A 15,162-nucleotide genomic window follows, 5' to 3' on the forward strand; every position below is an offset into this window, starting at 1 on the left:
CTCCCTAAATAAGGATTCTATTGCTCTGCGCTAGAAGGATTAAGATAAGAAGATTAATATTATTAACACTAATTCTCTAAAGTAAGGATATATAGAGCAACGCGCTTGCAAAGCTTATATTACTCCTATCTATTAACCTAAGGCTTTATTTAATCTCTTTATTACCACTTAATACTAGGAACTAACTAAGGATAATATCCTTGCCCTAAATAAGCGTCTTTTCTAGTAAATAAACTATCTTAATTAGGGACTACTCTATATACCTATTAATCTTCCTACCGCTAAGCTCTTTATATTTATTAATAGATTGTTTATAAATAATAAAGATTTTAGCTCCTAGTTAGGATATAAGATTATTATCGCAAATAAATTTATTAGAGAGAATAACTTTATAATCTATAGTAATTTTATTTATTAGAGCTTAACCAAGAGCAAGCGTATTACCTAAAGTATTTTAGCGTTAGAGATATATAGAATGGTTAGCGGAGTTAATATAGTAATTATAATTAGAACTACCTAAAGATAATTATATATACCGACTTATATTCCCTCTATAAGTATTTAGTTAAGCTTAGTACTATAAAGAAGAAGCGCCTTATAATTAATATTATAGCACTTTAACAATCCTATAAGCGTTAAAAACTCTTTAAAATTTAATAAATTAATAGCTAAGATAACCTNGNANATNTAATAANAAAGGNNAACCTAAATAAGGCACTAGAGACGTTTNTTAATATAAATACTCTATATATATAAGTTAAAGGTTAGGTTAAAAGGGAATCCTTAAAATTTTCTTAGTTATATAAGGTCTTAAGATATTTAGGAACTTTAACCAGCGGTTAAAGTTATCTAATTAGTTAGATTCTCTTACTAAGACTTTTTAGAATATAATATTTTATAGACCCTAACTTAACCTAGCTAATTAGGATTTTTTATTCCTAGAATAGAAAATCGCTATTAGCTTACTTACTACTAGCGCCTTAGTGGCCCTCTAAATAAAATATCTACCTATAACTCCTAAGTAAGAAAGCACTATATATTAAAAGGCAAATTTTAAAACAGCGAGACTTATATTATAATAGCAATAGTAAGTAAAAAAGATTAATATTTACTACGCTAGTTAAGCGGTATATATATATATAGATGGCAACTATAAAAAAAGAGTTACTAGTGTTAGAAATAAAGGCAAGTAGTTACTATATAAGGCAAATTGCCATTATGGGTGGCAAGTTGCCGTTATATGTTGCCGCAGCAGTAGCGTGGCGAGGAGCCTTAAGCTCCTTGCCCTCCCTGACATATATAAGAATAATAATTATTATACTATCTACGAACCGTAGCTACGTGATATCCCCTTGTGTAACCAACAATAATATTTTTAAATATATATATTTAAGCTAATAAAATAATTTTTTAATTTTTAATATTTATTAATAAAATTATTATATTAGCTTAAATATATGTATTTAAAAATGTTATAAATAAAAACCTTTTATATATAAGTAGCTATATTTAAATTTTTATTTAAATATCTTTTATAGGGGTAGAGTTATAATAGGCCAAAGTTGGTAGATTTTGGTGTGTTTTGGGGTGGCTCGACCGCTAAGACGTTATTTGATATGGGCACGCCATAGTAAACAACGGGGATCGGGTTTTAAAATATCACCGATGTGGCCCGCGCGCGACGTCTGGGCTTTCTGCAGAATAGAAGTACCCTCTTAGCGGAGGCCTACGAACACGACTACCACGTCACCTACACGTCTAGTACACTCGAATCACGGCATCCACCTACGGCATCCACCTACGGCAGCGACCCCCTTCTTTTATGCGGTATAACGATATGCCGTACGGCACCTACACGCAGCCAAACCGTATACACCTCGCAGGCGGAAGGCCTACGATGAGCCTCTTATCCAAACCGCCCTCTACTCCCTCTATACCTTAATCCACCTAGCATATCTACCTAGAGGGGTACATGCTATATTACCTCTCACGTCTCCCTTGGAGGTTTTTGGTACCTAACATCAGCGGAATTAGTCTGCATGGACCTTATTTGGGACCGCATCAGATGTTAATCAAGAATCAATAATAGTATGCGAACTCAGAAATTGGGATAGTCTTGACTCACACCAGACAGCACATGGCAAGCGTGCTTAAATGATTCTTGGTGGACGTCGCAACTGTTACGAAGGATTCCGGACACACGAGAGGCCCAATGCTAACAGCAGTATGTCCTGAAGAGTCGCCGCCTCCAAGAAGACCATGTTGTTAGTGCGGGCGGCTGGCAGGTAACTGACGGGTTAACATCAAGACCGTACCCTGGATCAAAGGCAATCAAACTTGGCCCATCAAGCCGGAATGAGCCAGCACAGCCGGAAGACGATGGCCAGGCAGTTGACAGTGGTATCCAAGACGTCACGACACCACTGTTGGTCTCTGTTGGATAGATTATCGACATTGGCAAGGCTAGGCTGGGTGCCTGGTTTAGCGTCGGCAGAAGCTAAGGGTTTAAGCTTTCGAGGCTTAGTCTTTTGGCTTATCGCAGGTCAGATCGGCACGAGATCCATCGGCAGTAGTGCAAATGAGCGTTCTGGAGCGCGAGAGATCAGAGAGTTGGAGCACACGATGAGATGAACAGAATGATGCGCTTTGAAGGAGTACCTGGAGGCACGGCAGGCCTGAGGTTATTGTGTTGGCAGCCCAGCGGCGCAGCTTTAATCCTGCTGTTAGAGCGAGGAGTTAGCGCCCGTTGCAGACGGGAGCGAAATTACAATACAACTACCTGAACGGACCCCACGCGCGCGCGTCGGCGAGCAATCGAGTTCAACTTTTAAACTCATCACAACCCAATCTCGAACCCTTTTTCGACCTCCACAACGATGCCTCCCTCAGAACGGAGGCGCAAACGACAGTCACAGCCTGAGACGCGTCAAACAATACCTCGAAAAAACCCTTCATCTTCCTTTTTGCCTTTCATGCGGCGCAAAGCTTTAGTCGCTGGTGTTTTTGTTCTAGCTGCCGGCTTGGTGCTATGGCAGAAGCTTCCTCAACTTGAACTGGGCCGCTACACGTCAAAGCCCGCAGACTGGGATAAGCGCAGGGAGAAGGTGAAGGAAGCTTTTGAATCTAGTTGGGACGCCTACTCGAAATATGCATGGGGTTAGTTGTCAATTTATTCTTTCTCCCTCTCCGTCATGCTAGGGCTGAATATTATGGGTGAGATTAGGCCAGGATCAGTTCCACCCAATTTCGAAGAAGGGTTCGCAGATGAGTCCCGATGGTTTAGGATGGATCATTGTTGACAGCCTCGACACATTGATGATTATGAATTTGACTGATCGTCTGTCAACCGCACGCAAATGGGTCCAGAGAAGCTTAAACTACGACCAAGACCAGGACGTCAACACCTTCGAGACAACAATTCGCATGCTGGGAGGGCTTCTCTCTGCCCACTATCTTGCGTCTCAGCTGCCTGATGTTTCTTCTCGCAGGGACTATGTCTATCTCTCTAAGGCAGTGGACCTGGCCGACCGACTTCTTGGTGCCTACGAGTCCGACTCCGGGATACCATATGCAAGTATCAATTTGCGAACAATGAAGGGAATCCCTTCGCATACAGATGGCGGATCTTCATCCACGGCCGAGGCAGCGACCCTACAGATGGAGATGAAATACCTTGCAAACCTCACAAGAAATGAGATATACTGGCGCAAGGCGGAAAAAGTTATGAAGGTGCTGGACGATAATGGCATGGAGGGCGGTCTTCTACCTATCTTTGTGAACGCACAGACGGGCAGATTCACGTCTCGAGAGATTCGTCTTGGAAGCCGTGGTGATTCGTATTATGGTGAGTTTAGCTCAAATTGTCCTGCAGACATGCATCAACGTGATTAACGCCTTGTAGAGTACCTTATCAAGCAGTATTTGCAGACTTCCGGACAGGAGCCTATCTATCTTGAAATGTGGGAACAAGCACTTGCTGGCATCCAAAAGCATTTGATCACCACAACCCAGCATTCGAATCTCAAGTTTGTGGCCGAGTTGCCGAATGGCATCGGTAGCCCCCTGTCTCCGAAGATGGATCACCTCGTCTGCTTCTTGCCTGGCTCCATAGCCTTAGGTGCAACCGGTGGCCTTCCCGAGGCCAAGGCACGAAAAGCGCCTGGCTGGAACGCTGAAAAGGATCAGCAGATGCAACTTGCGAGAGAGCTTACGAAAACTTGCTGGGGCATGTATAAGGTCACGGAAACCGGGCTTGCACCCGAGATCGCTTGGTTCAACGCTGACAATGGTGCCCTCCAATCTACGCCAGGAAATCGCCCACTTCCTGCAACTCGAAATTCCAAAGCCCTCTGGGAAAAAGATTACATTGTAAAGCCTCTAGACGCACACAATTTACAGCGGCCAGAGACCGTGGAAAGCCTGTTTATGATGTGGCGAATCACAAACGATCCTATCTACCGCGAATGGGGCTGGGAGATATTTAAGGCGTTCGAGAAATACACAGTCCTCAATGACGGAGAAGGCCACGCCTCTCTCAATGAAGTAAATAGTATTCCGCCGCCGCTGAGAGACAACATGGAGAGCTTTTGGCTGGTAAGAGAGACACTTAAAAGAATCCTTACTAAATAATATGCCTGGAACTAATGTCACCATTTTGGATAGGCGGAGACACTAAAGTATCTGTATCTCCTGTTCTCGCCGAACGACTTCCTCCCCCTCACCGATGTTGTTTTTAATACGGAGGCGCACATTTTCCCTCGGATCAGACAAGACAAGTTTCAGACCGGGTGGGAGCGTATACCTAGTCGGCGTAACTAAAGGTGTTACGGACCTTATATCAGCAGTAGTACGACTGAGGACATGAACGGACCAGTGGTAGAAGCGCGGGAGGCGCCAGAGCCAGTTGGACCAATAGTGTCCACGGTTCGATTTGTGTGGCTGAATCAGCCGCTGAGTCAGATTTGGCAGGCAGGAGGCCCGTGCGCTCAGCGGCATGTAGATGTTACCCCATATCCACGGTCGATCTTCGATCGCCAGCAACGCCCCAGCGCTCTCAACACCCGTCGAGCGCTATGCATAGAGCTGGCTGAGAGCTCTCTACTCGCACTAGAATGGCAAGAATTGGCCGCGGGTTAACAAAGATATTTGCGTTTCAAGCTAGGCGCCGCTGTCGTAAGAGTATGGAGCATAAAGACTGCATATAGGGAACTTTGATTTTCGCGATTTTCGCTAAGTCCTACTATGGCGGTACCTTGTGTACGCAGATGTGATCAAGACGCCTCGCAAAACGACTTAAAAATTTGAAGTTCTCGCCTAGCAAATTTTCCCTATATGCAGTCTTTATGCTCCATACTCTTACAAGTACCTTATTAAACTTATACCGCACTAAAATAAGCCCCTAAGGGACTATAGATAAAGGTTTTAGTAGAAGACTCCCTAGTATCTTATTAGAAGTCAGATATATATACTATTTTAAAGCTTTTTTACCCGCTTAAAGCTGTTTATAAAGCTAATTTAATAAGTACTTTATCTGTTCCTATAGTAGATTAACCTACTATATAGCCGCTTTATTGCTAACCCTCTAGGCCTACGTAACCCGCTTAATCTCCTTAATAACCTTAAGCCGTAGAGAGTACTATTACAGCTTATTTTAGGCGTTTATAGTCTTTAAATAATCTATAATAGCTAATATAGCCTAATGAGTATTAATAACTAGCTAGGGCCTTCTTTCTCCCACTATAAGTAGGCTTTAACCTTCTATATAAAGGGTAGATAGGCCTTATACTAAAAGACTAAGTAGTTCTATATAGGGCTACTTAGAAATATCTTATAGAGGACTATAGTTAAAACCCCTTATAACAATATAGGGTATATAACGATATTATCTATATTATAATATATACCCTTAATTAATCCTTTTCTTAGTGTAATATTACAATATTCTAGCTTTTAGTATTATTATTAAGGTGTTTTACTAATATCGGTATTGTTACGGACGCTTTAAGTACAATGTTACGACTACTTAGAGAAGAGTCGGAAGGAGCTAGTTAGTTAATTTAGGCATGGTCTAGGATGGAATCGGTAGAGCTATATAACGAGGAATAGTAGCTGAGGTTATATAACGTTGTACGTAATATACGCAGTGTATAAAGGGAATGTATGTATAATATATATAATACGTATCTTATATATAAAGGGGATTTCTTAGGAGTATAGTTATGTATTTAAAGGACTACAGTCCCTACCTAGATAGTTCTCTCCTTTATAGTAAATCTTAGAATATAATTAGAGTTAATCTATTAGGCAACTACTCTACTAGTTATTATTACGTTATTAACTTCTTATTTACCTATATACCTAGCCTATTAATAAGTCTACCGTAGTTCCTACTATAAGGCTTTATTATACATTCACTACTAAGGTTATAGTATTAATAAAGTTAAATAATATGCTACTAAAAGCACTAGCTATAACGCCATTAACGGCGGTAACTACTTTAAGATTAGGAAATAACACTAGTATAGCAGACACTAACTCATAGCAACCTGTAACGGTTGGATAACTATAAGAGATAGTTAACTAGTTGATAGAAAATAATGCGACGTTAAAAAATAGGATTAATAGGATAGGAGTAGCAAAGATTAAGTTACTATTAATTAAAAGATACTTAGGAGAAAAATTAAAACTTAAAGGATTCCTTATATAAATGCACTTTAAGGTTATATAAGAAGGAGCAAAGCTGCTAATACTTATAGATCGAATAGTATATACGGGACTATTCCTATTAAAAAGAGCACTTAAATAGTTTAAGCCTTACCTTACGGAAATATAAGTAAATGGTATAATAACTACTAATTAAGAAGTACGGTTTATATTTATAAGCTAGGAAGGGTTTATAGAATAACTTATATAGATATTTAAGAAACTAGCCCAAAAACTACTTAATAAAGCAATCCGATATCGGAATCATACTCCCCGCACTAAAAAACCCTATAAAACTACGTCGCCCCTATCCGCAAAGCATAGGGGACGACGGAGGGGCGCAGGCTCCCCGCTGGAGTCGCGAAAGTCGCAACGTAATAGAGCTAAACTATAAACTAGGTGGGTAATAACGCGAAAAGAACAGCTGCTAGTTTAACTAGCAGTGGTAAAAACTAAAGGAAATACTTAGATAAATTAAAGACAATCTTATAAAAGAGGAGGAAGAAACTCTATGGTATTAGATACTTACCTCCATCTAAGAGGTAATATAATAAGTTAAAGCCCTTTTAATATGCCTAGCCCCCTAGATAACCTAAGAAAAAGAGACTAAGGCCTAGCTTAACTAGATTAAAGCTGGTATTAAGAAAATCTAAAAAGAAATATGTAAAGGAGGACCCCTAGGCCTAGAAGTCTTCTTAGCACAAGGCTAGGCCTAGGCAGCCGTCGCTATATAGGCGGCCCGCATGGTAAATACAGTTATAATACTATAGAGAGCAACCGTACGCGTCTGGCTTAAGGAGCCCCAGGGCTATAAATTAAGGGAGCTTCTTAAGACTATCTAGAAGATAATACTAAGCGTATACGCGGTACGCACCCTTAATAATAGGGACGTAGATGTTTATATCCCCTCCTAAATAATAAAGGACTAAATCCTAAACGGACTAGACGCGCTAGGACTAAAGATACTAAGGAAAAACTACCTCCTAAAAGTACCTAGGGTCCTACTTAAGACCCTAATTAATAGTAAAAGGAATATAAATAACGCGGAATTAACCTAATTTATCTATAAAGCTATAAAGCGCCTTATACTTAAGATAGCTATTAGCCGAATCTAATAGCTATATAACCCTAAAGCGTAGGCAAAATACTAGGCAAACCCTAATAGTACCTAAAGAGAGCCCAAGAAGACTAGAGGAATAATTATAATTAATATTTTAACTTAGGCAATTTAATAAAAAATTATAAAAAGTAGGATAGTTATTAACTCCTAGCTCTTTAAAACTAGGCTATTTAAAAACAGCCTAATTATAAAGTAATGCTACTGCTATAACTAATAGGGATATATATAAAGTATATATAGAAAGTAAATAAAATGCGGGTAATATATAGGACTATATAGCACCACAGATTACCCTAAGGAGAGGGTATCCCGCGTTAATTACGGTAAAGCCTATAAAGTATAGTAAAGAAAGGAGTATAGGACCTTCTAAAGCTACCTTAAGGGTATTTAAATAAAAAGAATGGCCCTTTTAACGCAGTTGCTCCGTATATAAGAAGCTATAAAAATAATACACTAATCCCTAATACTAGGAAATTTTATAATTATTACTAATAAAAAAAGAGGATGGAAAATATTATACCTAGGGACCTAAGAATAACTACTTAAACGGGGACTAGGTAAACCATCGTTTATTAAAAGAGTAAGTAGAAATAGATTATAAGTAAAGCTCTAGCTTTGCGCTAATAGAGTAATAATAATTACTAGTAAAAATAAAGAGGAATAGGATATAGATATAGATAAGCCTATACCTACTTAAAATAAGTAGGTGTATAATTATCTAGTATAACTATAGAAATGCAAACTAAGGGGTGTATCGCCCCTTCTTTAATAGTGTTACGCTAGCGGACTATTAGGCCCTTATAGTTTAGGAGCTAGCATATAATAAATATATTAAATTAACTTACTGCCCTAGGGGATTTACGCTTATATATAACGCTCTCCCTATAATAAAGGTCTACTTTATAATTAGCTAGAATATTAATGCCGCGTATTAGAAACGTAGATAGTACGGCCCCTTTATTATAGCTCTATAGCTGCGCCTAAAAGAACTAAAGACTATAATTATTAACGTCTATAACCTACGCGGAGATAGCCCCTAAATTAGGATATAGCTAAAGGTTAAAACGGCTATTAAGGAGGCTAAGGGAGAAATTATACTCCTAGGCGATTTTAATGCCTACTACTTAATGTGGGGCGGAAAATATATAGCTAGCGAAGAGCAGGTGGAACGCCTTCTGGCCAAAACCAATACTAGAGGTCTTATACTTACTATACTAAAAGGAGAACCTATATAGAAAAGAGGGCAATAGGAGAGTGTAATTAACCTTACGTTTATATTACTAGACCTATATAGGAAAGTTAATTTCTATAGTATAGTTAAGGAATGGGCCCTTATAAGAGACTATATACCTATCCGCATCCAAATTAATAATATAGGCTATTCGCTAGCGGAACGCTAGTGCTTTGCCCTTAGGAAGCTAAACTTATAAGACTTTCTCTAAAGATCCCCTCTATACCCTCTAGGAAGGGATTAAGTAAGCACTTAAAGAATACTGCCTATAAGTATAGCCTAGTAAGTAGGCCCGCCGAGAATAGTTGCCATACGCCATATAGCTACACGCTAGCGCCCACTAGGCGCGACGATAGCTTTAAGCTTATAACAACCCCTAGGACTATTAAAGATATCTAGTACTAAGTAATTAACTATAAAAAGAAACTAGAAGAGTTAGTTGCGATAACTAAAGGCGCTTTATTTATAAACTTATTAAGGATTAAACAAAACCTTATAATAAGGGACTTTAGATTCTATTAAAGTGGAGTAGAAAAGTAAGTAACGTAGGTGACAGGGTTTTGACGGTGTGATGGGTTTTGACGGTTTTGAACATCAAAACTTTAAGCGAGAGGACACAGACAAAGTTTGTATGGGAAACCTTAAAACCGTCAAAACTCATCACACCGTCAAAACCCTGTTACCCACGTTATAGTAAAGGCGGACCCCTACCTACTAGACCTTAGGAGGTTTATTAAGGACCCCCTAATAGATAATAATACTATAAAAGCTAAGATTCTTATAGCTAAGTTCTTCCTTAAAATGAGAATAGCGGACCTAAATAATATTAAAATAGAAGCAATAATGGAATAAAGGGTACTTAATATTAGCCTAATTATCTTAATAGAAGAACTTAGCAAGCTAATTAGAAGCCTTCTAAATAGAAAAGTTTTAGGACTAGACGGTATACTAAATAAGGTTCTTAAAGTAGTTGCCCTAGTTATTATAAAAGACTTAGTAAATATAGCTAGTTACTACTTAGCCAGCGGAATAATACTAGAAAGCCTTAAAGAATCTATAACTATAGTTTTATAAAAGGAGGGGAAAAAAGACTATTCTCTCCTAGGTAGCTATAGACTAATTACTCTTAAAAACACGCTAGTAAAAGTCCTAGAGAAGTATGTAGCTAATATTATATCTAAGGCAGTGGAGGAGTATAGGCTACTCCCCTAGAACTAGATGGGAGTAAGGCGTAAGCAATCTACACTATTAGTAGTAGGACTGCTTAGCTTCTACGTATAGACAGCGTAGTAAACGCGCTATAGATGCGTAGTGTTAATGCTAAGCCTAGACCTAGTAGGGGTATTTAATAATATCTTATATAAAAGGCTTCTATATATCCTAAAAAGAAAGGGCTTTCTAAAGTGGCTTATAGATATTATATAAAGCTTTCTAATAGCACGTAAGATCTATATTAAGTTTATAGGATATAAGAGCAACCAGATCTAGACGCAGATAGGTATCCCCTAGGGGTCTCCCTTATCGCCAATCCTATTTCTCTTCTTTATATTAAAGCTTTTAGAGAAATTCTAAAGCCCTAATAACAGCACGCTAGGATTTAGCTTTATAGACAATACAAACCTTATTACCTAAAGGGACTCTATAGTAGAGAACTGTTAATAGTTAGAGACCGTTTATAACTACTACGTAGCATAGGCAAACTAATACAGCGCGACGTTCGCCCTAAAAAAATACTAGCTTATACACTTTATAAGGCGATAGCGCCACGCTGTTATAGACCTTACGTCTACCGTGCGCATTACTAGCTGCGAGACAGCTCCTTAGAAAACCAGTATGCGGGTCTTAGGGATTTAGGTAGACCTTAAGCTCTAGTAGAAAGAATAGGTTAAAAAGGTTATAAGTAAGGGCTTAGTAGCCTTTAAAGCGATATTAAGGATTACCACATCTATATAGGGCCCATTAATGCGCCGCTCGCGCCTCCTATACACGGCTATAGTTTAACTAGCAATGCTATATGGCGCCTAAGTATAGGGAGTACGGGGCAACGGCGGAACGCTAGCGAAAAGCCTAATTAAACTGCTATAGAAGGTCTAGAATAGGTGTCTCCGTAGGATTATAGGGGCATATTAGTAAATACTAATAGCTGTAATAAAGAAGGAAGCAGCTATTCCCCTAATATAGCTTTATATAGAAACGACAGCCCTTTAAAGAGCCGCTAAGACAGCTCCTAATAGGGTAAAAAAGGAATTAGTAGAGGCACTTAATGGTATCTAGAAAACACTAGTAAAGCGCTAGTAAAAAATAAGACGGCTACTAGTATTACTAGAAGCGCTTAGAGACCATATAAGGGACCATAAGAATAAGATATAGGGCTTCCTTATATATTAGAGGGACTATATAGAGCGGGAAGCCGCGATAAATCCCTATAGGTGTAGCTAGTAGAACGCCAGCAGAATATAAACGGAGCGCCGCTGACGTATAGGAGGTTACTAGCACCACTAGTAGGCAACCACCCTTATTACGAAATGGGCCGACCTAAAATGGCGCTAACAGTAGTAGGTAAAGGCTAAAGACTATATAGAAACTATATAGAGGACCCTATAGGGCAAACCTATAATACCACTATATAAAGACCTAATAAAAGTAAAGGTTATAGTACTGTTTCTTCTTTATATAGAGGTAATAGGGCTTAATACATAGCTTACATCTATTAGAGTACTAGTAATTCTACTATAGTGTAAATGCGGCTAAATAAGATAGATAGTTTACTATATATTGCTCTAGTGTCCATACTACTAAAGGGTAGACTTTATAGTAAAATGCGCGTCTAAATGCCTTTAGGATATCTTAAGCAATAAAAAAAGCGCCTAAGCGGCCGTAAAATAGCTAGTATAGTTAGGTGCCTTAACCTAGTTCCGGGCTATAAAGGTAATAGATATAAAGGATATAAGTAAATACTAGCCCTTCTAAAGCTTAAAGAACTGGTAGAAGAATATAGGTAAAAGGATAAGGGAAGAAAGGGTAGAGTAAGATCGTCCGCGATACGCGGTTAGTTGGCTTAAAATATAGGCCTTTAAATAGGTAGAAGGCGAGCCGCTAGCGCCCCGATATCGGAACGCTGTTATCTCTTTAGCGCGGCCCGCGACCGGGTTTTCTCTAAGTTAGAGTTTTTCCTATAGAAGGTATTAGCCTATGTGGACCTACTAGGGGGACCGGGATGGGCGGTAAATTGAATTTATTATTGTATAGATATTTAAAGATCTAGAGGTAGTGACTATAGCGAAAAAAAAAACTCTAAGATATTATATAATAAACCTTAGCAATTAAGTATATAATATAGTTCTAAACGTTAGCAATATAAGTTAAGTAGAATAATAAGGCGCTTATGGCATAGTATAAGCAAGGACTTAAGGCTAAAGTCTAAGACGTAATTATTTTAATAGAAAATACGGAAACCCTAAGGGAACTAATAAATTAAGCAATTAAGATTAATAATTAGATTTACTAATAGGAGCAGGCTAAGAGAGGCTAGGATAGAGTTTTATAGTTATATAAGGCGTAGAGTACGTAATAACTAAAGCTAAATTAAAAACTATAGTATGGCGTAGAGCCAATAGACCTAAGTAGTACTAAAAAATCTAAGAAATAAAATAAAAAACTATAGAAACCTAAAGGATAAGGATTAAGTAATTAAAGGTTTAAGAAGCAGAGTCTAAACCAGGGATCTTAGCAGCAGAAGATATTTAGGCGGACTTTATAGTAAGAAAAATAGTTTAAAGAAGGAGCTTATATAAATTACAGAAAATAAGGTTATTACGTTAAAGACTATAAAAGTAAGTAAAGTTATTACGTAGTAAAGAAATAAGACTAGTAAACGATATATATATATAGAGGGACGATAATATGCTATAAGGAATAAAAGAATATTTAATTAAAAGTTTTATGTTTTATTATAATAACACATACCAAATTTATAAGAACGCTAAGTATGGCGTAAGCTATTAGCTATAGGAGCTATATTTAGCAGAATATAAAGGAATTAATAAACTAGTTTGTAGATCGGATATTAAAAACGATAAATTTAATATAGGTGAAACATTTTATAATAATAAGGCGATAAAGGCGGCTTATTAGGAGCGCGTAGACCTTAAAGATGTTATATAAGAGGTAGAGGATAATTCTACTACAGAATAGGGAACATTAGTAGGGATTAAGACCCCACTAGATACGATGTCTATCGCTTTACAAGACGTAAAAGAAGTAGGGCAGCGAACTACTTCGGCACTTAATAAAGGCAAAAGGCTAAAGGCTTAAGATTCTTAAGACAAGATAAGAGATAATTAAGATTTTTAAGACGAGATAAGGCAAGCTTAATGTCACAGTACGTGCCGACTGTCAAGGTACGAGGTACGAGGTGACTGTATATCATTGACAAACGATGTCGTGTGAGGATCTATGTAGGAGGTGAGGCGGTATATATACACGTCGCTCAGGGGTCAGGTCTATGCTCGTGTCATGACAACACTAAGTCATAACAACGTGTCAGGTCAGTGCCGTGACACTTAAGGACCTATAATAGATAATAACCGATAGAGCAGAGTAATGGCTTAGTTTAGTAATATATAAATAAGCTTAGGATAAAGTTTCCTAAAGATATAAAACTCTTAAGACGAGATAAGTAAGATTTAAAACTCTTAAGACAAAATAAGAACACTAAGTAAGCCTAGTTAAACTAAGGCTAGAGTAAAGATTAAGATAGAAGTAAGCTTAGGATTAAGAATCCTATAGAACTAAGATTTTAACACACAAATAAGGACTATTAAAGAAATTGCGAGTAAGACTTAGTAATAGGATTAAAATATTAATACTAAGATTAAGAAGCAAGAAGACTTTAAGAATTTATCTATTAGACGCAAACTAAAAGAAACTATAGAAGAATTTAGATAATAAATTATCGCATAGCAAGAATAGAAACTAGATAAGAGATTTAGCACACTAGGCCGTATAAGGGATAAAGCACTAGTATAAAGAATTATTAATAGGCCTAGGGCAGGTATACTAAAAGCTAAGTAGCTTACTAAACTAGAAAACAAAGAGGATTTAGGGATCCCTACTAGATTTAAAGAACGGCATATAAAAGGCTATTACGACGTAGTAATAAGAAGATACTTTCTTACGGATAAGCTATATATACTCTAGCAGCTATACTAAAAGTAGTATAGGCACCGACATAACAATAAGTAGGAAGATTTCTATATATAGTTAGATAAATAAGTTATCCAAAACCACCTAATTACAAAGAAGGCCATAACTTATATTAAAGGAGCCTTAATTATAACGTTAAAGGATCTAAAGGAATAATTAGAGGACTAGAAGTGAAAGGCGCATCTTAGTACCCACGAATAAAGTTATAACGTTTAGATTAGCACAATAAAGGTTTAAACTTAAAGATAAAAATGAGTAAAGAGTTAACCTAAAGCACCTAGTATACTATACGCTATTATAGACTATATGCGTGGATAATATATATAAAATGCACAAAAATCCAAAAGAAAAGAATTAGAAATACCCTATAAGAATATATTAGGCGCTAAATAAGCAATAATATAAAAATACTAAATATATATATGGATAGTATTTAACGGAAATTTAGGAGTTAGGAGACTTAATACTTTAACTAGGAAAATTCCTTATAGAAGAATACTTAAATGGATAATAGTAGTAGAAATACCTAAAAAACACGTGTCTATAGTATATTAAAGACAAAAAGTAAACTAAGTATTAGCTAAAGAGCGAGCCAAGTATAATAGAATTAAGTAGCTAATAGTTAGGAAAAGTAGAGGCCTATAAGACTAGAGGGAGCCAATAGTAGAGCCTTAGACCCTTAAAGGAATTTAAGAACAATACCTAAATTTATAAGTTAAGTAGTAAGATTAACAGTTTAAAACGCTAATAGATAGTGGAGTAATACGGAACTATATCTTACTAATAGTAGTTAAAAGAATAGGATTACCTTATAGACAGAAGGAGCAACCTTACCTATTAGTTACAATTTTAGGAAATCTAATAACCTATAGAGGAGGAATTATTAATCTTAAAATAGAACCTA

The 15,162-nt window shown here is 37.3% G+C and overlaps 1 protein-coding gene across 1 annotated transcript; it reads left to right on the forward strand.

The window, feature by feature from the left end:
• Positions 1-2,972: 2,972 nt before the first annotated feature.
• On the forward strand, positions 2,973-4,818 carry K441DRAFT_539311 (glycoside hydrolase family 47 protein; the record flags this gene model as incomplete). Its single annotated transcript, XM_067642550.1, has 4 exons — positions 2,973-3,156; positions 3,224-3,844; positions 3,902-4,593; positions 4,663-4,818. The coding sequence occupies 4 exons, from the start codon at positions 2,973-2,975 to the stop codon at positions 4,816-4,818; spliced, it is 1,653 nt and encodes a 550-aa protein (XP_067508877.1).
• Between the last annotated feature and the right edge of the window lie 10,344 nt (positions 4,819-15,162).

This window comes from Cenococcum geophilum (assembly GCF_001692895.1).
Source record: "Cenococcum geophilum 1.58 unplaced genomic scaffold K441scaffold_4, whole genome shotgun sequence".
NCBI classification, from domain to species: Eukaryota; Fungi; Ascomycota; class Dothideomycetes; order Gloniales; family Gloniaceae; genus Cenococcum; species Cenococcum geophilum.